The sequence below is a fragment of the Nematolebias whitei genome, chromosome 8, assembly GCF_014905685.2.
Source record: "Nematolebias whitei isolate Nwh7 chromosome 8, NemWhi1, whole genome shotgun sequence".
Lineage (NCBI taxonomy): Eukaryota > Metazoa > Chordata > Actinopteri > Cyprinodontiformes > Rivulidae > Nematolebias > Nematolebias whitei.
The window spans coordinates 28,107,687-28,134,109 of record NC_056505.1 but is presented as its reverse complement, the minus strand read 5'-3'; the positions used below and the strand labels follow the sequence as shown (position 1 = coordinate 28,134,109).

General features: G+C 42.9%; 1 protein-coding gene across 1 annotated transcript; it reads right to left on the bottom strand.

Moving 5' to 3' along the window:
• Positions 1 to 1,181: 1,181 nt before the first annotated feature.
• On the bottom strand, positions 1,182 to 22,268 carry igsf9b (immunoglobulin superfamily, member 9b). The gene is made up of 20 exons (XM_037680682.1): positions 22,241 to 22,268; positions 20,389 to 20,601; positions 11,577 to 11,723; positions 9,123 to 9,274; positions 8,826 to 8,943; positions 8,505 to 8,646; positions 8,001 to 8,146; positions 7,748 to 7,890; positions 7,533 to 7,673; positions 7,332 to 7,448; positions 7,097 to 7,247; positions 6,855 to 6,966; positions 6,600 to 6,775; positions 6,276 to 6,514; positions 6,104 to 6,188; positions 5,826 to 5,996; positions 5,673 to 5,709; positions 2,136 to 5,471; positions 1,830 to 1,999; positions 1,182 to 1,276 (listed from the first exon to the last, which is right to left on the bottom strand). Exons 1-20 carry the CDS (start codon positions 22,266 to 22,268, stop codon positions 1,245 to 1,247), a joined length of 5,856 nt encoding a protein of 1,951 aa, XP_037536610.1. The 3' UTR covers positions 1,182 to 1,244.
• Positions 22,269 to 26,423: the final 4,155 nt, after the last annotated feature.

The window sequence follows — 26,423 nt, the reverse complement described above, 5'->3', positions numbered from 1 at the left end:
AACTCAGTTTGATGCATTCAGAATAAAACAGTTTATTAATTACAAACATATAAAAATGACAAAAAACTAAAAACACGGGGCGAGATATAAAATTTTCCACTTTGTACAGAGCTTCCAAAACCATCGTCAGAGAAACGTACTCAACATGAAGGAAACATAAGTAAAAAACAATACAAAAGCTTGACTTTTGCCAAAGCACAGCTACAAAAACATCCTTGCTTCCAGGTAATGTACAAAAACAGCTTCTGGTATGGTCAGTAAAAAAACACACAGCAGGCTAACGAGCACAAACTTCATAACAGACTTCACGTACAGAATCAGAAGCCGATGAAATATTCACAGTGTTGCCTTCACATCAGGGATGTGAATTGTAAACATTGTTGCATAACGTCATTCATCTCAATAAATACACAGAAATACTAACAATGTGGAAAAAGGTATGGTATAATCTGTAATCAGTTGTTCTGTTTGCTCTGGAAACTATCAAAAATAAGGCAAAATTCATTTTATCTGGTAAAGTTGGACTGACTCAAGCAAAGTCAAAGCATTTTCTTACCTGATGAATGAGGAATTTACATCCGCAGGATTCATTCACAATAAACTATATATAATAAACATTTGTACATTTTGCACAAATACTGACAGAATAACTGGTCGGAGAGCGGCTATGGAACAAGAAATGATTCCACGTACATCACAGCCTGAAATAAACTCTTCTTCTATATAAACTCTTGTAGTTTCATCAAACTGCTGCATTAAAGTACAATTATTGGAGTTCTAAAATCTGGTCCTAAAGTAGCCAAATTTAAATAAGAGGTACATGGAGAACATCTTGAGCACCATTTTTTTGAAATCACAAGCACCAATACAGATGTAGACACTCTCACAGACGTCACTCTCGGACAAAACCTTCAGAAGCCTCTTTTAAATGACTAAAAGGGAGTCAGCTGCCGCTTTTATAAAGCAGATCTTTCTCAGCTACGAACCTTTTTGTTGTCACCTTGAGCATTTTATTTCTGATTGTCAAAGTTAAACAAAATCCCAACACACAATGACAGCTGTTTCTTAGAAAAATATAGTAAAATAAGACTTCAATGCTTCATTATGCAAATAAAATAGCAATTATAAGACAAACAAGTGATGATGGATGCAACGTTTAACAGTGTTGTCTCTAATCTTCTGTAACGGAGAAATAAAAACTTCAAAATGTTTCCAGTGTCCTCGACCTCAGTGCTGCCCTCAGTTCAATAGAAATGGTAACCTGTCTTAGATGTACCTGTGAAACAAAAAAACAGCAGAACTTTAGTGAAGGTTCCTTTTATAAACAGGCTGAGAAGCATTTAGACGTGCATGAATTCACAGCATGTGCAGCCACAGGCAGGAAATAAATCAAGCAGGCGAGCAGTGAGAGATGGAAAAAAAGAAGAAGAGGAAAACGGTGGAAGGGCAGGAAGAGTAACGGACCGAGTTCAGCTAGAGCAGCGCTGAGCTGGAGTCAGAGTCTGAATCATGGTCGGGGCTGACGCGGGGACCACGGGAACACATGGACGCCTGAGCCCGTCTGTACTCTTGGTACTCCAGGCGGAGAGCGTTGAAGCGCGCTTCGCTTAACGAGACACTGGACTCGCAGTGAGGAGGGCTGGGAACTGGTGGGCTGACTGGGGGAGATGGGCCTGGAGGGGGGTATCAGGGACAGGAAAGGCGTGGGTGGGAATGTCATGGGATGAGCGTACAAAAATCACAGCACGAAAACATGCCGCCAGGTGTTACAGCTGCATGCAACATTTAACAAGAAGTACAACTCGAACACGTGGGAAATGTAAAATCACCTTTCTGTTGCTGATCCCGGAGGCCAGCAGCTTGGTCACATCGAAGATCCCCCCGCCCTCTACGAAAACCCATTTGTGATGGACCAAACCTGTTGGCCTCCAGGACCTCGGAGTCCACACAGGCATCAGCAGAGTCCCACTCATAACTCTCATCTACTGATGTGTTCCTTCTAACGAGATACACAGAACACGGTCAGACAACAAGAACCACAAACACTGACATAATGTTTTTGGCAACATGAATAAATCCATGAAAAAACAAGTTGCTCCAGAGTGTCTGTCAGTCCAGGTGTGGTGGTGTTTCACCTTTTCACTCTCCTCCTGGGCAGCTCCATCTCAGCCCTGTGCCGCTCGTGTTCCTCGGTGGTTTCCGGGGAGCTGAGCAGCGTGGGCGTGACGGACAACGACTGTCGGAGGAGACCCGCGCTACCTCTACCGCTGCTCTGACTGGCGTAACTGGTCCTGCCCCCATCCCTGAGCTCATAGTCTCCGCTCCGCCCCATCGTCCTGTCTGGATGTCGGTAGCTTCCTTCCTCTCTGGGGGGGAAGGGGGAGTAATAAGGAGAGGGCCAGCTGATGCCTCTGGGCAGGTAGGACCTTGGAGGGCCTCTCCTGGAGTCCACAAACCTCAGGCTTTCTCCTCTGGGTTCTGACCAGTGCTGGTAGTGGGGCAGAGGGATGGAGGTGGACATGGGTATATATTGATGCTGGGTGGACCTAAGAGGGTCCCGATAAGAAGGAGACCACCTGGAGGACTCTGGGAAAACAGCAGCCTGCTGTCGTGGATCTGGGGGCTCCATCATCGGAGACACTGAGGTTGATCTGGGCGGGTACATAGTTGGAGTGAGGTAGGAGGATCTTTGTGCGTGATGGGGCCTCTCTAAGCTCCCCATGCTGGGACGCCTAAATGGGACGTACTCTCTCCAGCAGGGGGCTGGTCTGGGGAGGGAAGACGGCATTCGGCCCAAACTGTAAGACTTCATGGGAGCATCTAGGTTTGGGAATTCATCCCAGTAACAGTTCTCTGAAATGTACGTCCTCGGGTTCTCAAAGTGCTCCCACCTCTGCGAGCCTAAACTGATGGACTTCTTGAGGAAAGGACGAGGCTGTCCTACACCTGAGAGGGTCCTGCAGGGGCCCAGGCTTAAGGATTTCTTTAGAAATGGCACAGGCGCTTGATTTATTCGTGACACAATCTTATTAGTCCTGCTTCCCTGAGAAGCTTGTCTTTGGGGTTGCTCCGATGGAAACTCACTTTTATCTAAAAAACCCGGCGTGTGTTTCGACACGATGTCAGCCATGCCTTTAGCTGCACTGACCAACGTGTGAGCTGACCTGGACCCTAGTCTGGATTCAGGCCTGCCTGTGCTATTATCACCAACTCGAGTTTTCAATTTCTCATCATAGATCTGCTTGCTTGTTTTTTCCAAACAAGGTGAGGCTGGTCTGGCGTCATCTGGGAATCTTACTCTAGTTTCCACATGCGAGGATCGTCTATGGCCTTGTTTTTTGCTAACATTGATGCTGCTTTCTGCAGCGGCTACAGATTCATTTTGTGCTCGGCTCGAGACGGGCACTGGCTTTTCCTGCACGTGAACTTCCCAGTTTCTAGGGACTACATCGGGTTTAGCCACTACAGATTTTTCTGGCTTCAGTTCTGAACTTTGTCCAGTCGTATCTGTCTCTGGAACCTCTTCCACTGGCTCATCCACACTCATTTCAATGAAACCTGGAAGGCTCAGGTATTCAAGAATTGCACTTGTCTGGTTTGGGGACATTTGTGGGGATGGGGCAGCAGGCTTGGCCTTGAAGGAGTCTGACATTCTAGGGACAGAAAACTGAGACTGGTCACTCTCGACTTCTTCTACGAACGTTAATGTTGAAACAGGGCTAGGACTATCAGAGAACAGACATTTGTCACTCCTTCTAGATCGTGTTCGAACGCCTTCCCTCTCTAACTCTGAGTAAAAACCTAAACTGCATCGATCTTCCTGCTCCTGAGTCTCTCTGTCTTTGGCCTTCGCTGATGCTTCATGATGTCTATAGTTTAGATTAGAAGAATTGGAAGGACTGAAATCCCGTTTGGTTGCGCCTACTTCTGAAGTTCTCCCAGTCTGGTTAGATGGTGCAGAAGCTGAACATTCAGGCCTCTCGTCGGTGGCTGAAAAACTTCTTCCGGATGAATCGAGGACCTGAGTGCCAGAAGGAGCAGGTGGAATTTTAGATTTTAAAACAATACCTGCACTTTGTGGCTTTTCCTTTAAGCTCTGCTCAGTGTTGGGTTTCACATGTACATCAGACTTTTTCTGAGAAGATGGTGACTTTGCTCTGTCAGGTGTTTCTAGGTGGAGAACAGAAGTTTCAGAGGTGATGTTCGGGGACAGCGTGCCGAGGGAGGTGTTCTGGGTGACCGGCGATTGTAATGAATCCACAGCCAGGGAGTCCTCTGTGGTTTCACTAGACAGCCCAGGGGATGAGGTCTTATGAGGGCTTTGAACAGGAATGAGGCTGGTGACAGATGTGACAGGGCTAATGTCCCACTGTACACGAGCTGTAGGAAGCCGATCCAAAGGACTGCTGGTGCTGCCAAAGTAGCACGCCCTCCTGTAGTCAGATACTTGATTTGTCACACCTGAGGCCCTGCTTTTCTGCCTGATCGTGACATCTTGAGGCTTCCAAACAGGTTCTCCCTCTGATTTAGATGCATCCCTTTGAGGGCTTTTCGTTTGACTTGGATGCGTTTCTTTTCTCACTCGACTCAGATGTCTTTGATCAGCTGCATAAGTTTTTAACTCCTGTTCAATTTCTTCTCGTTCTTTTGCCAAATGGGCACACTTGTTTACACTTTCCCTCTCCAGCTCGCTCTCAAGCTGTGAGACCAGGGTGCTGTTATCAGTCACATCGCTCTGATTAGCTTGGTACCCCGGATGATACGACCTGTCTCTGTCAAGAAGCTTTGTTCTCCTTCCTAAACTGGAGAACAGATCTTCGGTGTGGCCAGGCATGCAATACCTCCTCAGAGAATCGCTGTTTTTTCTCTCACTGTTATCTGAATAAAAGCTGACTCTCTCCAAAAGAGTTTCAGATCCTTGTTCATCGTCAGAGTAAAAGCAGCCGCGGCGGGAGAAGTTTCTGGCCATGGCTCGTACTCTTCCTGGTGAAGCAGGAGGCCTGCTCAGCTCTGGTACGTCCACGGCGAGAGGAGACTCTTTCCTCTCGTCCTTTTCTGAACTCCTGATGCTTGACTTTGGAGAATCTCGGAATGACGACCTGTTGCTCCCTGAACCATGCACGCTACCGTTACTTAGCAGGACGTCTGTCTTAAGATTCTTCTTACTAGAGGGGCTTGAACTCTGTGGCAGCGGCTGAACAATAAAGCGTCCATCTGGCCCTCTGGAAATGGACTCTAGGGCAGTTGGTGAAGGCGCCTGGGAACCCAGGTGGCTTTCAAAAAGAGTGTAATGAGGTGGTGGAGACGAGTTGGCCAAAAGTTGCTTCCTCTGATCGTGGTATTCCCCACGGCTGGCTTTATCAAAGGAGGACCGATTGAACTGTGAACAGGTGGAGCTGGGAAAGAAGGGAAGAGGTGGACAAAGCTTCAACTTGAGGACGCTGTCTGGGCTGCGTGGAGGTGAGCGAACTCTGGAAACACACAAACACAAAAACTTAAAACATGGAAAATAAATACCATAATGGAATATTTGAGCAGTAGTTCTATAAAAACCCTGTAAAATATCACACCAATATAAATTAAAACCAGAGCTGTGAAACTGATTCATAAAGTGCAAGCTGTTAGAAACAAAGTACGAGTGGAGAAAAATATTAAGTAAATTCATCACTTACTCCTGAGAAGGGCTCTTTTGGAAAGCAGATGGCATGTCTGTAAAAATGCAAGACGATAATTAAAACGTAGTACAGGTAAAACTGTTCCGTCCTGTGTGTGGTAATGTGAACAAAAACTATACGACCAATAAAGAAAAAAACTGCACATTTGACCTTGTCTTTTCTTTCTGCGTCTCTGCTGTTTCCTGTGACTCATGTAGCATGCCGTCACCAAAGAAAGGACGATGGCAAGAAACAGGAAGCACACTCCTCCGATCACACCAGCCAACAGCGGTTCAGGGATGACCTCTAAGAAACTTGGGCGGAGGGAGTAAACCTCCATTCCTGTAATCAAACCGGAGTCTATAATAACTAAATCTATTTCGAATAAACGATGTTGTAAATGTCCACTAACATCCATGCATGGGACAGTGATGTTAAATCAAACATACCTGTTGTGGATACACTCACAGACCTGCTCGGTTCACTGAGAACTTTGTAGCTGCAGGACATCAGCCTCAAATCATAAGTGGCATCCTGAGAAAAAAGCAGTTTATGAGTTTGATTAAATTATTAACTTTCCTAGGATGAGCTTCTTATATTACAAGAAGCGAGCAACATTACCCTGAACAGTCCTTGCACGAGTAGTTCACTCTGATTGGCACTGATGTTGCTGTTATGAATGACCCACTGACCCTGATCCAACCGGGCCTGCAGCACAAAACCTGTCAGTGGAGAAACTGGAGCCTCGGGAGGCAGCCACTGTAGGAGAACCCCTCGTTCAGTCCGATTAGCTGACAGAAGTATTGGGGGACCCAGGGCCAGGAGAGGAGTGATGACTTTAGGGGACTCTGTAGGCACAGCTGAAAAGACACAAGGTGATTTTTATTATGAGCAGAATAACGTTAGAATGAACAGGTGAAGCAGAACATATGTTCTCACACAAACCTTTTGTTCGCACTGATACAATTTCACTAAAAGGTCCTGAGCCGAGTTTATTCTGAGGTAGGACGCTAAACTGGTAGCCAGTGCCAGCAAGCAGCCCGGTGACAAGCAGGTAGTTTTTGGATGTTGGCACTGGCAGAGACGCCCATTCATGTTTCCCCCTGGATGCTTGTTTGACCCTACAAAAGATGAATTCACGTCACGTTTCCTGACGTGGCTGATAAATGTGTCTTACTGTGTATTTTATGTGTCACTGACCAGACAGTGAACTTCTGAGTGAATCCACCATCGAAGCCTGGGACCCAGGACACGTTTGCCTGGTGCATTTCAGTGGTGACGTTCACCGAGGACACAACATGAGGACTGGTGCCTGAGAATCAAGGAAACACTTCAGCCAATTTGATTTGCTGACAGTACATGTCTACTAATAATAACAACACATCATACATGTTAGCAAAAATGAATTAATTAACTAATTAACTAATTGATGACTCACTCACCCAGCACAATGACCATGGTGACTGCACTGACAGTGGCCACACGGTTAGTAGCCAAACACTCCCAGCCTCCGTGTTGATCTTTGCTCAGCGGCTGCAGCAAGAGGGAGCCGTTGGACAACACAGTGTACGACGACCGAGGAGTAGGACCGATCTGAGAGCAAGGACAACCAGAGGTTAAAGAAAGGAATCAGTCAGTCGTGACTGAGGCTCTGTCAAAACAGAAAATGTATTACACCTTGCTCCAGGTTATATTTGGAGCAGGGTCTCCAATGGCTTCACAGGGGATGATCAACTCTCGGCCGACCTCCTGGAGATACTCTGGTAGAGGAGGAACTCGAAACGTTGGAGGGTCCTTAAAAAGAAAAGTCTTTTTTACTTCTCTGCAGAAGCAATGGATTTTGTTTTTCTATTTTAAGCGTGAGAGCAGTAACTTTACCTGCAAAATGACTTTAGTGGGCTCGGATTGGCCCATAGTGCCATAGCTGTTATAGGCAGTGCAGGTATACATGCCAACAGCATTGTCATTGGCTGTTGCTATAAAAACTGAACCCTCTGAGTTCACCATCCAGCCTGGAAACTAAACAGAGAAACAATTCATGTATTACTTCCTAGAATGTGGTGAAGGACTCCATAAAACATTTTGCAGCTTACGTTGTCAAGATTCAAATTATTCCCATCCTTGGTCCAGTTGACGTACAGAACAGGAGGATCGGCCTGAACAGGGCAGAAAATCACTCCCTCCATTCCTGCAGGCAGGTAAGTTTCCCGAGGCATTCTTGCCACACGAGCTGGATCTAAAGTGACAACGGAAGAATTATCCACAAAATATAACAGAAAAGATTATTAGTATCAGAAATAAAATCTTCCTCTGCAACCCTGAGCATGGTTATACAGACAGACTAACGTTTCACTTTTAGATGAGCAGAAGCTGAGGGCGGGGTCAATATTCCATTCGTTGGAATGCACGTGTAGTTCCCAGCATCTTCTGGGATTAGATTAGGGATCAGAAGAGTTCCATCCACCAAAATCTTCACTCTGGACTTCAGGGATCTAAAAAGCACAAAACAGAGAACGTGGAGCCGTTTAAGAAGAAATCAAACTGGATACGACGTCAAACCTTGATTTTTATTGCACAGAGGGAAGATTATTTGTAAAACGATGGGCATCACAGCTTAAGACAGCACGTTAATCTGAACAACAATCTTGTTTGCGTCAGGTTCACAGTGTGCTCACGATCACATGATGCAACTGTCATGGATAATCTTATTAGAGCTGGCTGAATTAGTAGCATGCTTTGGAAAAACACTGGCTTGATACCTTTAAATATTGATCTTAGATAGTTTTGTAGAGAAATGTACTTTGATGTGTTAAAAATCTTCATGATTTAAAATAAAAAAAACTGACTCACTCAATATGGTAAACGTTCTGTCCTTGCTTCAACCACTCATAGGTGAGGTTTGAAGGGTAGGCATCAGCCTGACACTGCAGAACTGCATCCTGGGACATGTTGAGGGTGGTGTCCTCGGGGGAAATGATGATGATCGGTGGACCTTTTTAGGATTAAAACGTAAATCAGTGGACTGTTAGTTTTAAACCAGTTCAAAGTAATGATTGAACTTTGGTGACGGTCGACACAACCATATGTTCAAATTCAAGTCTTACCAATTTACTTTATGAACCAAAAAGCTGTGTTGTTGTCTCTAACGTGAAATGAAAGCTGAACACTGACCTTGGACCTGGATCTGTGTAGAGTGGGTCAGGTTCCCCTCTGAGTTAGACACATGGCATTTATACACTCCTGAAAAGTTTTGTGTGACTGATCCCAGAGACAAGGTGCCGTTGAGCACCTACAAAGAAACGAGGGTAAAGAGTACGATGGTTAAAGACAAAGAGAAAAGAGGGACATGTAGGGGGCAACAGCAGACTGCTTCAAACAAGAACACATCTAACACCCTCGCACTTCTAATGAAGTACTGAATGAAGTATTTAATTAAATACTGCAGTGCCACCTGCTGATGTGCCTCACTTTTATTTTTTCATGTTTCTCTATTGGGCTCTCGTCTTTGTGCCAGACCACAGTCGGTCGAGGGTTGCCATGAGCTCCGCAGCTGAGAGTCAGAGAGTCTCCGAGCAGAACCTCCACAAAAGTTGGTGGTGTCATAATAAACAACGGTGGAGCTGGAACAAAACCAGGAAAACAAAATTAGAAAAAAAGAAAAAAAAAGAAAAGGGGAATTGAATCAGGAAGAGTGTTTTTCAAAAATATGTTCTTAAAAGGGGCAGCTAAAACACGTCACTGAGGTCCCTGCAAAGTTTAGAGTTATTGTCTGAACACTTATGAAGCATTCACACTAATGTGATCCATTTTTCAACTAAGTTTTTCTACGTTTCACGTCCGGCAGTTTTCAAACTATTTCAACAAATCATAAATCAAAACGTTCGGCTGTTTCAGGACAATCCTGCTCTGACTTTTGGTTTTGGTGTAACTTTAGCCTTTTGAAACATTTAGCCTTTTTTCCTCATAGAAAATGAATTGAGCTCATTTGACATCCTTCAGATCTTTAGATCTGTTTAAAACATTTCACTGCTCCGTTCACATTTTGTTCTGCTTCAGCTTCTTTCAGCTTCCTTGTGCAAATTTAAAAAAAATTTCCATCTACTTTCAGCTAATTTCTGCTGATTTGTGCTCCTTTCAGGTTTTTCTGTTAACTACAACATTTTTGTACTTCATCTAATTTCTTTCAGCTTTTTCTATTACTTCAGCTACTACAGTATATAGCTGTTTTATGATAATTTAAGCCTTTTCAGCTAATTCCACATTTTTTGCACTAATTTAAACATTTTCCAGCATAATCCAGCAAAAAAAAGTGCTCTCTCTGCCACCTTCTGGTAATTTAAGCTTCTTTCTGCCTTTTGAGCTACTTTTCAGGTGGTTTTATGTAAATTTCAACTTTTTTCAGATAGTTTGTCTTAATTTCTGCTTCTTTCAGCAAACATATTCTTTCTGCTTTCTTCTGCTAATTTAAGCTTTTTCCACCTTTTCAGCTACCTTTTTAGAAAAAGTCTTAGCTAATTTCAGCTGTTTTCAGACAGTCTTTTTTTTTTTTGTAATTTCTGCTACTTTCAGCCTAATTAGCATCTTTCAGTCTCATGACTCAAACTTTCAGAACAGACTCATGTTCATGCTGCTGTTCGGCATATTGTTTTTTTATACTACTAGTGTTTAGCGTATTTCTAGTTAACGTTTTTCTTAGTTCATATCTTAGATCTTATTACTGTTTTTCATTTACATTTCAGTACTTTTGTTGGATATAACTGGGACACCGTGTACACAATTTCGTTCCACCTCATGCACCACATGTGGTGCACATGACAAATAAAGAACCTTCAATCCTTTTGGCAAATTTAAGCTTGTTATGCTCCTTTCAGATGTTTTTTTGTTGTTGCTTTATCTGCTATTTCAGCTACAGCCAACATTTTTCAGTCAGGTCATCTGGACCGATGGAACTGTCCAGATGACCTGACTGAAAAATGTTGGATTGTATACCTGGATTATTGAGCATGGACTTTGTTTATTTCAGCTACAATTTAGCTGTTTTATGCTAAATTTAGGTTTTTCAGCTAATTCCACATTTGTTTAGCTCACTTCAGCTCTTTCCACTTCCTTCTAGTAGGTTGAGCGTCTTTCTGCCTTTTCAACTACTTTTCAGCAGTTTTTAGCCGATTTCCTAAATTTTGTGTTCATTTCTGCTTTTAAACCTAATTCAGCAAATATGTTCTTTCTGCTTTCTTCTGCTAGCTTAGGCTTGTTCTGTCATTTCAGCTATACATTTCACTGTTTTTAGCTAATTTCAGCTGTTTTTCAGCAAGTTCTTCAGCAATAAGCATCCACACTGCATTTTTGCAGGAAATTCAATTTTACTGGTTAATCTTATTAAAACGATGTCAAATTACATCAGAACTTTGTATTTTGTTGCACACTTGTCTGTTCAATACAACCTGTGAGATAATTTATTTTAAAACAGCACAGGATCACTGAACTGGACAACCTTCTATGAAAAATGTCACCACTGCTTGTATGCAACGCTCTGTGCTGAGTGTCTGTGGATTATTAAAGGCTCTTAGATAACAACATATGAAATTCAATACATGCAAGTTCTAACACAGGTGTGTACAAAACGGGTCAGCTGCAACCTGATGCAGCTTATGTAGGCCACATGTGTGAACCCTAAGAGTGAAGACATGTGAGATAAAAGCTTTGGGACAATTAGCGTCATTCACACATGCATTGACCGGGTCTTTACAGCAGGCCAAGCATAAAGATGTAAGCACCATATGGATCCAGTAACAACACACAGGAAATTCAGCCTTCACAGCTGCAGCCACGTTTCATGCTGTGATTGATCTAAATAAAGACGCCGCCGGTGATGTGCAACAAAATGAGCAGCTCCCACGTCCCCAAGACCCTGCAGTGCTGCACCTGTGATAGAGAGGAAGGTCCATGTGCCGTTCTGAAAGTCATCGGTTTTGCTGTCCAGGAGGAGGATGCGGCATTCGAACCAGCCCTCATCCTCCAGGGTGAGCCGTTCTATGAGCAGAGAGGCGCCCCGAGTCAGAGACACACGCCCTGTGGGAGGAAGGGTAAGGGTGGAAAAACAAAGAGGAATAAAAAAAAGGTTAAAACACACGAGCACACACACACACAAGCAGACAGGCAGAGTCAGCATGTGCAGGACAAGGGCTTATCATGCAGAGGACACAGACATTTACTGCCACAAAGGCCACAGTCGATCTGACGAACACTTGGTTGAGACAAATCCAAACACACAATGAAAACCAGCTGTAATTCTCATGTTTGTAGTAAATAAAATAGATTTATAAAAGCATTAGAAGTGTTGAATGAATCAAATCAAAATTAACTCTACAAACTTTAGCTTTTGAACAAAACAAAAATACATAAAATTGCAAAACCAAGCTTCCTCACAGCATCACAGTTATAAATGGACTGTACTCATATAGCACCTTTCTATCTGATCAAGACACTCAAAGCTCTTTACAACAATCTGTGCCTCATTTACCCATTCATACAGCACTCTACTAGATCTAGATCTATACAAAGCTAATTGAACAAATCATTCTAAAGAGATTAATCAGAGCTTTATCACATTCATACACCAATGGGACACACATTGGAGACAATGAGGGTTCAGTGTCTTGCCCAGGAACACTTTGGCATGCTGGTGGATTCAAACCCCCCATCTCTTGCATTGGGGGACGACTGCTCTAACCACTCAGCCACAGCCGCCCACAGTTGTTTGGAAAATGCCTGCAGATTGTGGGTTTGCAGCTTGAGCACTGACAGCTTCAGTCAGTGAGGACAGATAAATAATACAATTAGAGTTGTTGTGGTGCTATTTAAAAAACAACAAAATAAACTGGATTTAAAATGGTTTACAACAGAAGTGAAGTTTGTAAAAAAAAAAAAAAAAGAAAGGGTTTTCAGAGCTAAACACAGAATTGCTGCTGTTGTAGCACTAAAAACCAAAGCTTGCAGTCTCACAATGTATTTATTTCTCACTTCTGTGGCTTCATCTCATAAGACAAGATGAGGTGGGCCAGGTCTGACAGCATGTTAACAACAGTGTGAAGCCTCAGAGCCACAAACAATTAGCTTAGTTCCTTTTTTCAACCAATGACATGAATAATTCTGTCAGACAGCCAGAGAAGAAGCTGCTTTATTGTTATTATATTTTATACGTTTTCTTCCTGATGGAACTGTTGATACTGTAAAATATACATCATTTGGTTGGGGGAAAAATGTATCCACTCTTTAATTACACTCATCCCCAAGCTTATATAGACCACAGCACAGCAGTGAAAATTGTTGGGATTTAATATATTGGCTCAGATGATGAGAAAGCCAGTGGCCCTGAGGTGGAGTTCAAACACATGAATCACCAGAGTTATGGTTCAAATGATATACAAGATGACAGATGAAGACAGGGTCTTGTCATTTATGGTTTGGGAGGGGAAAGTAAAAAGCTAGAATGAGCACGCCAAAAATTCCTGAACGTTGTTTCAGTAAATCGCTCAACTAAAAAGCACATTTGAGTCATTCTTATTTTTTATTCAGTAAGTTTTAATCTGAAAAATGGAAATCTACAAGAGGGCTTGAAGAAGTGAGTCACTTGTGTTCCTCATTCGGGGCAAAGGAGCAAGATAAGCAACGTGAAGCACGGCAGATGCACACAGGGGTCCTGTGTGAACGCCCTCAAACACAGATGGATCCATGTACGAGAACACACACCACTCTACCACACACAACCACAACCACACACACAGAGGACCCGGCTTCCTCTTCCCGCTCTGTACTTCTTACAACTCCTTGTCAGGCTTTGAAACTTGATCTGCTAGTTGCCTGGTGACTGCAGCCTGGTTTTTAGGTGCACCCCCTCCTTTTATTTGGTCTCTCAATGAACTCTTTTTTTTTGGGCCCTTCAATCTGAGGGCTTTAAACGACAGGAGGATGCATGCAGGGGGGGAAAACGCACACGATGCTCATACCAGTCCCAGCCAGAGCAGTTTGAAAGTAAACACAGAAATGTGAACAAATTCCCAACAACCTGTTGTTTTTACTGTGCTTGTACGGTTCAGAGGAATTTTATCTCATCCAATTGTACTTTAAATTATTATGAAACAATTATATATATGTGGGGGTGGGGGGACGACACACACACAAAAAACAACACCTCCAATTTTAAGATTTGTTGCAAATTTTGTATATGGCAAAGCATGGTTTCATGCAACTTTGATAACAATCTCACAATTTATTGCAGTTTATTTTCCAGGCAGCAGTCTGAATGAAGCCTTAAAGCTATAAAAAGCATTATGTATGGCCTTAGGACAGGACACACCGAGAGTAAAGACAGACAACAATAGCTAACAATTAACCCTGCATTCCAGACTGGGGCTGTTGCTGTGCTTAATAGTTAGGTTTAATGATTGACTGACCTCCTAAAAGATGGACGGGCATTAGGTGGGTGGTGCTCGCTCAGAGGTCCCATAAAATGAATACCTTTGGTTTCAGGTCAGCATATTTCAAACAACTGGGCAGGGCTGGGAAAGGGGAAATGAGCAGGCAGATGATAAGAGGTATAAGGATAGCGCTGGGCTTTTTCCTCTAATCTTGCGTCGAGGAATCCTCCCACATGCAACCTTTCCTAATCAGATGTGGAGCCAGTTTCCCACTGCAGATTAAAATAAAACAAGACTCTTTCTCATACGGCTAATCCTCATGTGGGTTCACATCATGGGATGCTCGGTGATCATTGTGGCTAATTGCGCCCTAAAATACAACCTATGGAAATCCCACTGAAACACCACGTGGGTGTGTATACATGTTGATTTTCAAAATTTGGTGAGCGCCCTGCCCCCTGAGTCTACACAAGGGAATTCTGCTTTCACTGTCAAACACTTAACCCTTTCCTGTAGCCTCTCCCTCTTGTCCATCACTACAAAGAGACGGCAACCCCCCGCCCCCTTCCTCATGCTCTCAGGTTACCATAGTGATGGGAACGAGGAAGAGCCAAGGCTGTAGGTTTAGATTTGAATTCAGTTGCTGTAGAAACACGACACAGTCGTATATGGGTGGAGGGGAGTTGTTCATGCGAGAGGGTGGGTTTCTACTGTCAGATTTGAAAAATGACACGTGGTGGAAAACGTTTTGGATTTAAAAAAAAATAAAAATGCAATCTAAAAGTTAAAGAAGTAAAGAGAGGGGAGAAATAACTAAAGAAAGAAAAAGAGGGCTGTTCTTTTCACCTCGTGGTCAGACAAAACACCCAGGCTGCGCAACAAATGTTGCTTTATTCAGATTTGAACGTTGCATTCAGGGATTAAAATCTCAGATGGTACTTGGCAGGTGTTCTGCCCCAAAAATGTCTGATAGTTTGATGAAAAAAAAACAAAGCTGGAAAAGATGAGGACTGGTCACCCCGTGTTTGAATCAAAGAGGAACTGAGGAAGAGGTTACAGAGAGGTTACTCAAATTATGTGCATTGATAAACCACGGACAACCAATGAGAGGTTGGCCTTTCTGACCTCTGTGATCCAGCAGACACATTCATCACCCCTCCAATGTTCACGAGTCCTTCTCCAGAGACAAACGCCCTTCGACTCTTAAGTCGAACAGAGGGAATGGCTGAAACAATAGCTGCTGCTTCGCCTCGTGTCTACCCTCCTCCTCCTCCTCGTTATTTTTTTCATCCAGTGGCTATCATATGACAACTCCAATCCACCTAAAATGAGTCCTTGTTTCTAACAGGTTGCGTTGCAGTGCAGCCAAGTGTAGAAAATGGAAACACTAATCCACCGGTGCTGTTTGAACTCTAAGACGCAGCCTCTTCATATTAGTGAGGCAGGTTCTCACCCAGTGGGTGGCAGGTTAGAAACGACTCAACTTACAGAGTGGTGCTGCTAGCTGGTGGCTGGCCTTCTCTCCCTGATCTCCTCTTCCGTCTTCACTCAACGTGACTTCTTGCAGGCTAAATTATTGTATTCCTTCCAACTATGGTTCCATTGATGCAAACACACTTTGAGCAGGCATATTGAAGTTGGTGAGTTTTACGCTAGAGCTGCACAATATACAGTAGTCCCTCACCACTTCTTGTTTATCGCAGACTTGCGCTATTGTGGTTTTTCAAAATAAGATTAGACATAACACACAGCTGGCTGACTGATGGACGAGCCACAAGATCTGCATGAATTTTTATTTAAAATGAATTATTTAAAACTATTTAGCATCTCCTACACCACTGTGCAGCCCAGAGCTGCAAGATAAACTTCCTGCTGCAGCTGATCAGCTGTTCATCGTGCAGAGTGGAGAAGTGGGCGTGGCCAGGAGCACTTGCAGGTGGCAAAGAACAGATGAGGCAAAGAGCTGAAATCATGACATTCTGTGCTCTTTTAGAGCGTTTAGAGTTTAGAAACATTGTTTAGAATATTGTAAGAGTGTGGGAAGGGTTTAAAATGCCTTAATAAATTTATATATAAATAATAAAACAAACTACTACTTACTACTTGTACTACTATTCCTACTTCGCGTTTTTTCACTTATTGTGGGTCTCAGGACGTACGAATCCCCCGCGATAAACGAAGTACTACTGTATTGCAAATGTATTGTCATAGTAAAACCAGTGATTTTCAGTGAAAAGATTGCTCTGTCTGCAAAAGCCACTACAATTCAAGCACCATGTCTTCATAGACTTCATGTTAACAACATATTTTATTAATCCAACAGACTCACTGGCCTTGATGCCCACACCTGGTTTAGATCATGGTTATGACAGATGAGAAAGGTGAGTGTGGGAATCTGGATTTATTATAATCTGTACCATCACTGCAATATTAGGCGATAATGGTACATATGGTATATTTTTCTAGAAGCAAGCAGCTCTATTTTATGTCTACTAAACCTCTAGAACGTGCAACATGCAGCTCTGGAGTCACATGTGACTCTTCTGTCTCTTTGCAGTGGCTCCTTGTGACCAACAATAGCATTAACCTAAGTTATATTTAAATTTAAACTGACAACAGGAAATGTTACCTTTTGTAGCTTTCCAGTTCAAATGTTTGCAATAAGATTTTTAATATTTCCACAGCAAAATGACATTAACTGGGTGGTTAGACCGCTGTGTGGACAGACATTAGCAGACATATTATTATAAATGCATTGTGTCAAGTTGTCAGACGTTTTAACAACAATGTGCTTAAAATGCAGAACAGTTTTATTGTTGAGCTAATGGTTTGTTGGCTTGCTTCCTACTTTGTTCTTCAAATCCACCAGAAAATTCACCATCTTCAACATAAGAGGCAGAATTCTGTAAAAGAATAAAGTAGTTCTGTGCATCTGTTTGGTGAATATAGATTTTAAAGCATCAAAATACTAACATTACAGCAAATTAAAAAATTTGAAATATGGATCTTATTCATAAATGTCAGGTACCTTAAGCACTTTAAGTTAAAAATGGGCCTTTTTAAAATATTTAGGTGGTAAATAACAAATAACTTGATGAGTAAAACTTAATAAATGAAACCTAATAGTTTTATTTTTTTATTTAATTTTGAGGCTTAGTACAAATGGCTTTTTTAATCACAAAGGTTGCAGTCCCGTTAAAAGATGGATTTCGTTGTTCTAAAAAATGTTACTTAATGATAAAAACTAAAATAAGCTGTATTGCCTCTTTTATGTGTTACATTAGCAGAGGTAGCCATGTAAGACGACGGATTTTTCTGTTTGGAGAAGCATCAGCACTTCTTTTTTCTTTGTTCATTCGTATGTGCATAAGGGAGCCAAGCAGTGGTGCATTGTGGGATGTGTTTTGATTTGAATACAATCATAAGTCTGGGACTGGCCCCTGCCTCTGACAACTCCCCCCCTCTCGCTCCCCCAAATTTCTCTCTTCAATCCTCCTGTCCCACTAATCAGTTTAACCCTCTTATGAATAGCTCTTTGTCATGAGATAGATTACAGTTAACTCTGTCCCTCTTGCTGCGTCCACTTCCAATAACCTGCTGCACTAGCAAACTCACAACTCACGTGCTGAAATGCACAACAGTAACCCAACTTTAGTCTGGTGCATGATCATAAAACCTTAGGTTTAAGATTAAAACCATTAAAAGTTACAAATCTAGGGCACACTAATCTAAAAAGACATGCTGGCATTCATGCTTTCTTTGTGTCATTGTTGGCTGCATTTCATCTTGGCCCAGAAAAACTTGCAAAACTAAAGACCCAGCATTACTTCACTGGACGTATATTGACCAACACCTTTCATGCCAGAGATCTTGTGCGCGCTGTTAGCACACAGAAAGGAGGATCAGCTGCAGAAAGTTAATCAGTTGTAGAATAAAATGATTACTTTCTGCAAGTTCCAATAAAATTCATTCAGTGGTTCATGAGCTATGTTGGTAACAGCCTGACACACACACACATGCAAGCACACACACGAAACTACTTAAAGTTAAAAATCCACCTCAGTGTAGTTGAGAGTTCAGAGGAGTTCAGCTTTAGCCTATAGATGTGTTTTAAACTTGTGCATGTGTGTGACAAATGCACACCCTGACTTTACCAGATTTCAGAAGTCTCTCAGGGGGTGTGATGGACGCCTGCTGAGATTTGGGGCTGTGCCCATTATTGTTCTAACCTCAGGTCAGTGTCCTCTGCTCACAGTCTCTACAGATTCTCTTCAGCACACAGGAGACATTTGATCAGGCCCTGCAACAGTAAACCATCCTGACACTGCAGGACCCCAGCATATTGCCTTGACAATAAGCCTGCTATAAAACAGTGTCAGTCACAGTTTATCTGGATGCTTCCTCTTTGTGCTGAGCTGACTAATGTTTAGCCCTCAAGGACATGCTGGGTGTGAAACAGAGAGTGAGAGGTTTTCATACCTTTCAGGCTCACATGAAGCACAAACAAGATCTGAACAGGCTGGTGTTTAATGGTTTCTGTGGAGGGCTGCCTAGCCTTTAATCGTGACACTCTTTAAATAATTAGTCCAATCTCATGCACAACTGATATTATATTAAAAACTGGCTGCTTTAATAGACTAAAGGATGCAAAATAATCACTTCCTGGGATTCTTTTCATGTGATTTAAAAAAATCAGTCAGTGGCCTTGAGGTAAAGCAGCAAACGGAGGACAGTCAGCACCTGGGAATGCCTTTTATTCTTAATTTCAATGTCTGCTATTCTTACCACAGAAAAACCTTAAGTAAATGTTACACATTACAGAAAATGTCATTTTAGTTTTACAAATCTGGGTCTGATATCTTATTTAACTTTATTAGAAATCATTAATTTTATTGACACCCCACGCCACAGGAGCTGAACACTGATTTGCTCTGATCTTTTAAATATTTATTGATTTTTATCTTGTTGTCTTTTTGAGCTGAACATCCTCCCTGCACATCAGCTCCTGTTCTTAGACGAGCCAAGACAGAGATCAGGAAATGCTTGACGACATGATCTCATAGTCATATGTGAAATCCCACATCATTTTTAATTTGAGGGCAGCATATATTAGACCCACAGCGCTGACACGCTTCACATGTTGCCATCTGCTTCCAGTGGGAGGGGAGGTATGAGGATCTGAGGCAGACAGGGGCAAAGCCTGCGCCAGACAAATGCAAAACAAAGGATAAATATGACAGACATGGTTTTTATTTTACTGTAAGCTTCACCTTTACTGCAGTATTAACTTTATTAGGAGTGTTTGTGTCTGAAATGACCACTGAACAAAACATTAAGAGTGAGGCTAAATGAATGCAGAAGAGTTGCCTTTATGTTGCTGGCTCTTAAAAACCTCCCGTGATGTTCTTCGATTAAAAGAGCCCGTCAAAATACATGTTTGTGAATCATCCTCGGTCGCACCGATGTAACAAACAGTGGACTTTTCAGAATGGTTCCTTGTACATTTCAGTGACCCAGTTGAGACAGTAAGGGATTTTGGGTGTCCCAGTGGTTCCGTCAGCTTTAAAAACCCAATGGGAGCTTGTGATGCCCTTCTTTGTCTTTTGGGCTCTGGTAGACAATAAAAGGATTATAGAGCTCCAGCAAGAAAACTCCCATTATTCCCAATGCTTCATCCATCCTCCTTCCAGCACAACAATCTCCTCTTACTGGGTCACCCCTCAGCATACTAATATAAAACACAACCAAGCCCCCGCCTACACTTCTAATTCCCCAGCGAGCAGCGTTATTGGTATATTCCCCCCTTTCTCCTTCCTCAGCTACCCCACCCCCATTTAACTGCTGCCACTAAAACACATCCATTCATGCCCGTCCCCTCTCCGCTACTGTACTGAAGCACACTGAACACACAGACTGAACACCACCTGTAATTATGGGGGCATTGCTTTAGATGGATTATCTATCTGGGGTATTGTTACATCAAATCTTCCACTTCCTCTAGTCTTCAAACATTATAATGTTGCCCCCTTTTAAGAAAGATGAATTAAAAAATTGTTATCCAATACATTTTTAGACCCTGCTCCCTTTAATGAAAGCACAACCAAATAAATTGAGGATCACTGATGGTAGCTCCATGTTTAGTTACCTTTTTACCACTGAGAACAGCTTTAAAATACCACTTTGTGATCTCTATTTTTAAAAAACGATCTGAAGTGAAGTCTGACAGATGTTCTTCAAAGGCCTAACTCCCAGCCGAGTGACGAGCCTTTCATCAGCGTTCTGAAAGGAATGCAGGAATACATGTGAATAATGCTCACCTTTATAGTTAGGATGAACACGAGGAGCGTATACTCCAAATTTGATGAGGATGGGGACGTTGTAACCAAGACGCACCCACTCCACAACATGAAGCGGGAACAGGTTTGGGGTGGTGGCTTCTTTGGAAGTACCGGTAGGTGTGAGACTACAGCTCAGCTCTGCAGAGGCTCCCACTCTGGCCTGAACCAGGGACGCCAAACCCTGAGACGCACCTGGAAAGACGACAGTGTATCATGGGGATTAAAGCACAGGATGCATCTTGAATAACCGCATACAACACAGAAGACCAAAAAATTTAAAATAAATTAGTGAATAGGCAATTAAAGATGTTTCTCTAGAAGTGGATCAACCACTACGGATTTGTTGCCAGCTAACTTCTGTAAAATTTTATTTTTTGGACCAGTAGATACATTTTCATGGTACTCATTACAACGTCATAAAGGATGGTAAAAAAATACATAATAAGAAACAAAATCTGCACAATCTTGTCCTCATATCAATGTGTCTTTAAATCAAAAAAATTGCAAGCAAAATTTGTGAGTGGCTGCCAACAATCATGTGCGTTTGTTTTTACTGAAACAGCCGAAGTGACTGAATATAGGTCACCAATGATGACATTCAAGGAAGATCCGTTCAGGATGGAGAAGTCCAAACATTTTGATATTTTGTTATGCATTTACATTTAGATTTGTTGAGTATGAAGATAAAAAGATTAGCTTGAAACTGTAAACTTGCTTATCTAGAAGTTTTGCAAAAGCTGTTTGAATGTCGAACTCTTTATGGCGTTCCACCGCTCTGCTTGACCTCCAATAATTATTCTTGAGTGTTGTCTTTGTCTTTCTTATTTCTTTCACATCTAGCAGCACATTCACTTTTATATTTTCACCTTAACGTCTTCTCAGAGATTCAACTCGTCTGATTTTGACATCTTTGTGAACTTACACAAACCAGTCAGCTACTCAAACTTCCATTAGGTTTTTAGCTGATTCAGCCGTGTGCTTTGTTTATACTGACTGCAGAAATGCTTACCAATAAAATTCTAAATATACTAAATACTAAATTATCTAAAATACTGGAGAAAACGCCTTTAAACTGCACCATTTTATATAGTTCAGGATAACTTTTTATGTTTTTTTTTTATTATTTGCAACAAGCAGCTTTAAAAGAAAACTTGATGAGATAGGCAGCAAGGAGTTAAAACAGAAATGCTGATAGGTAACGGTTAATTGGGGGCGAGGGGGTGCAGAGGTTAGAGAAGATGGGCCTGTGATTGGAAAGTCGCAGGTTCAACTCCCGGTACCGTCAACTTCAAAATATGGGTGGAAAAGGTGAAACACCCACACCTGCCTCCACCCTCATTCGCCTCACTCTGGTCCTCTGAGCAAGGCCCTCAACTCCCACCATCTGCTCCCAAAACAGGTCTCTCTTGAAAATGAGTTCTCGTGGCCCATTGAGACTACCTGGATAAATAAAGGGTAAATGAAAACTTTTTATTTTATAGTATACGTTGCATCGGATCTGATCCTGATCAAAGGTGATCTGTGATCAGGCACCGATTGTGATTTCCCCAGACTGTTAAAAGCCAGGCCATCCTACAGTATGAACAACAATCATGTGGTAGTTGGCAACAAGATTGTTTAGCTGCAATCCCATTAGAGACACCTGGAGCAGGAAGCACTCTCTCTAGCTGCTCTATGTCCCTCGCTGTCGTGTGCTCACATGGGTGTGTGCTCAACTGGGTGCCAGTGTTTGCTCCACTGCTCATCTGGCCTGGTGATTACTTTAATCTCAGAGAAGGGGGGTGAGAGGGGGACACTGATGTAGCAGGACCCTCCATGTGTTCCAGCCAACCTCTCACCACCCCCTGGGGTGTCCACATGGTCTGTGGACCAGCAAGATCAATCCCACCACCACCCCCAACAAACACAACACACACACAGAAGCGTGACTGGGGTAGGGGGTAGCATAAATCCAGGATTGATCTAAATCCACACCCAGAGATATTGTTCAAGTTGGATTTTGGCCCCGTTCTCTCTTGTCCACTTGTGTCTGAGCTGCAACCCCCCCTGCTCTTCACTCTCTCTGACATGAAACAGTGAGCGATGAGCCAGATGAATGTTTGATGTCTGTCTGCATGCAGCCAAACAACAACATAAACCAGCTGTTTCCTAAAGTTTCACCAAATGCAAGCCTTGTTAGGTAATGATGCTAACGTTTGGTTAGACTAACTGTCAGAATAAATATGTTATTTATAGCTGTTTCAGGGTGGACATCTGAACTTGCATGCAAAGTTAGAATGTAAATCACATCTCAAACTAAAGGCACGTGGGCCAGATCCAGCCCGTGTTTTAACTTTATCCAGTTTGCAAGATAATTTCTTAAATGAATCAGAAGTGGCTTACAATCCATCATTCTCTGTTGCATCTTATTGAAACATTAAGGGACACCTTTTCTTTATGATCTCTGACCTAAGGTCATCTTTCAATTACTGTTCTGAGCAAAAGTTCATGTTGTTACGCATTATAAATCCTTGTTATAATTTGAAAGAAGTGTTTACATTAAGAGGGTTCACTCTCAGACATCTAATCAGTAAAGTTAGAATGATATGTTTCTTCTAAGACTCATAAAACAAAGAGATTTATGGTAAACTGAAAACGGTTCAGTTGAATGGAGAATTATTTGAAACATGAAAAATTAATGTTGATAATATATGTATAACCAGGCGCTGACTAGGCCTGTCACGATAACAAATTTTGCAGGGCGACCGTCTCATAAATTATTGCGATAAACGATAATATTGTTTGAAACCTGACAATAATTAGTAATTATTGTCAAATTTAAGAAGAAATTAGTTCAGTTAGTGATGGGGCCGGTGCTTCGGTTCCTCCTGGGCTGTTCCGATTCTTTTAATCAAGGTTCCTGGTTGCGATGGCCGGCACTTTGACCGGGGTGGCTGCCGGCTTTCGGCGGGGGGTCGGCTATGGTAGTGTACGTGTGGTCATTGGTGGTGTAGGGCGGCGGTTGGGGGCGTGGCTTCGCCTCATCAGGGCACTGGCTTGTCTTCCTGCGTGGCATTTGCGGTGGGGGTGCTGTGTGTGTGGGGGGGTGCATAGGTGGCGTGCTGGGGCGTCTCCGGGCCTATGGTGCGGAGCTCTTGATGTGAGAGCCGGCCCTCCTCGGCTGCGGCTCCCTGCTGCTCTGCCCCTTGGGCTGGGGCCGGCCTGTGGTCGCTGTCAGGTAGATGGTGCATGCGGTCGGCCCGACAGAGATTCTGTCGGGCTATCTGTGTGTGCCTGTTGGTTGCTCAGGTTGGGTTTTTGGTGGTCCCCCCTCTCTTGGATCAATTTGGGCCCCACGTTTGGTGTGGGGCCCACTCCCCCCGGTCGTGCCCCCCTTTGGCGGGGGACCCCCTTGCCGCCGGTGCATTGGTGGCTCTCGGCATCTGGGCTGGGTGGTGGGGTGCACGTCGGTCCGCCCTGGTTGCTGCCTGGCGGGGCCTGGGTGCCCTGGCTCTGTCAGGGCTCTGCTGGGGGGTGGTATGGCCTCGGGGCTTGGGGCTCGGTGTCCATGGCCGGATCTACTTGGGGGGGCATGGGTTGCCGGCCGGACATGTGGGCTCGTCGCTGCAGCTTCCTGGAGGCTCTGCATTGTGGTGGCTGGGGTCACCCGGTTCTTTCCTCTGCTCCTCTCTGGGGGGGTGCAGTTCTCCCTGTTGGGAGACTCCTGGGGCTCCGGGCCTGTGGGCCGCTGTGTGTCTGTGGCTCCGGTCCTCCCTATGTTGCCATTGTGTCCTGGGGGGGCGGGTCTGTGGGCCCCCGCGTCCACTATTGGGCATTCTTTTGGAGAAATCTGGTGGTGGCGGGCGTGCTTGCGCGGGTGTTTGGATTCAGGTGCTTTGACAGATGCACGCTAGGTTGGGTAGTGGTGGAAGCTAGATGATTCCTTGTGCGATGTCGAATGTTTCATGGTGATATTGTGGGTGGCATTGTGCTGTGCATGTTGTTTTGTCGTGGTGGTCTCTCGTTTTATCTATTTCTCTTTTATTTATTTATTCATTCTTCTTTCTTCTCTTTCTTTAACAACAAAAAAAAAAAAAATTGCGCGATGATGATAAGTTCATTGAAACACTTCACAATGTTTCTACACTTAAACTGAGCTCAAAAAAAAAAAAAAGAAGAAGAAATTAGTTTGTTTTGAGTGTAGTACCTTTTTTGACCACTGGATGGCAGTATATAACTGAACCAAAGGATGGATAGTGACGGAGTCAACAGCGTGTCTCTTTAAGAAAAATTGTGAGGGAGGTCCCTTGACATGACATGGGTTGTCTCTCGTTCCTGTTTTTTGCTTCTCAAAATGGTGGATGCTCTGTGTGGTTTGAGTTTTTTAGCATAACATTTGTCACACAAAGTTTTTAATAAAAAATCAGTAAACAAGTTCTCAGCTTCTTTTTGCAGAGAAAAACAACTTTTTACACAAAGGCACGGGTTTCAACCATGAATTTTGGAGCTTCGACAAGACGGAGGTTTTTTTCTTGAGGTCAGCCTGTTAGCTTAGCTCGTAGATTAGCTTCTCAGCTTAGCTGCTTTTAACAATCCAAAAACATGATTTTGGACAGTTAAAATGGATTTTAAAGATAAAAGAGAAAGGGAGGGGTCAGTGAAGAACACCGGAGTTGAGCTTTTTGTCATCCAGTGTCTTCGGTAGAAAGAGAGAGACACGAAGAAACGCTAAAGCCGAAAAATGAAGTTGATAATTTTCATTGAGCATGCAATTAATTTGTTTATCGCGACAGGCCTAGCGCTGATATAGTGGTAAGCTAGCGGTGCGCAATACAGACACGCTAGCTAAAAAAATCTACAGTTAGCGCCCCGTTTCCCTCAAGCTGAGCCGTCTCCACCCCCACCCGCTCGAAAACTGTCGGTACAAACAGCGCGCAACACAGACGTGCCTCCATCAACACCCTGCCAAGTCAAGTAATCAATCAATCAATCAACCTTTATTTATACAGGTAAATCCCATTGAGCCTCGAGGACTCATTTACAAGAGAGTCCTGATTTCAACAAAGAAAGATGACAACAATGGACAACAGCAACAACAATAAACAGTTATAAAAAAGCATACTACAGTTTTTTTTTTTTTAACAAATAGGATGGCTAAAAGGAAAAGGTAACAAAACAAAAAACAGCTAGATTCCAAGACAAATGTAGAAAACTAACAACAGGAACATGTCTGCATTGGACCCTGCCAGGTGTCCAACAGATTCTTAAAGACACTTAGAGAGGTCAAGGTCGAGAGCTTCAAATCTTTTTGTAAGATATTCCAGTTAACAGGAGCGGAATAGGAGAAGGCCCTTTTGCCTATTTCAGTCCTCATTGAGGGAACACTGCAGGTAATAATGTCCTGAGAGCGCACTCCGTAGCTGCACTCACGAGGAGACATGTAGGAGGAGATGTATGAAGGCAGCAGACCAAGAAGTGATTTAAAGATGAAAATATACCAGTGAGAGAGTCTGCGTGAAGTTAATGATGTTCAGTTAACCAGTGAATACAGGGTGCAGTGGTGGGTACGATAATCACAGCCAGTTATGAATCTTAGTGCACCATGATAGACAGCATCCAACATCTGCAGGGTTCTTGTAGGAGCGTTCATGTAAATAATGTCACCGTAATCAATGGAGGGAAGGAAAGTCACAGATACAAGGCGTTTTCTAGCATTCAGGGTTAGACAGGATTTGTTTCTGAAAAAGAAACCCAGTTTAACTTTCAGTTTCTTTACCAAGTTACCAAGTAAACTAGGTGAAATATTGTTATATGTATTTTACCTAGTAAGAAATTTGTTAAATTATTTGACTAATTTCTTATTTGAGTTTGACACCCTCTGACACACAATCGGCGACACTATGATGGAACGCGCTCTCCATCATGTAAATATAATCCAACATTGCAGAGTGGCTGCAATAGAATCCTAAATACACAAAGAAATGTTCAACTTTGTACTTGTTGAAATTACTGCATCTGTTTGTTACTGTTTCATT

Excerpts from the sequence above, each read along its gene's own strand:
- igsf9b (XM_037680682.1), bottom strand. The coding sequence starts at position 22,268 with ATGTGGACACCCCAGGGGGTGGTGAGAG. Across the intron at positions 7,674-7,747 it reads ATAATTTGAATCTTGACAAC|TTTCCAGGCTGGATGGTGAA; the intron begins GTAAGCTGCAAA and ends TTCTCTGTTTAG. Across the intron at positions 6,967-7,096 it reads CACCATGGTCATTGTGCTGG|GCACCAGTCCTCATGTTGTG; the intron begins GTGAGTGAGTCA and ends CTTGATTCTCAG.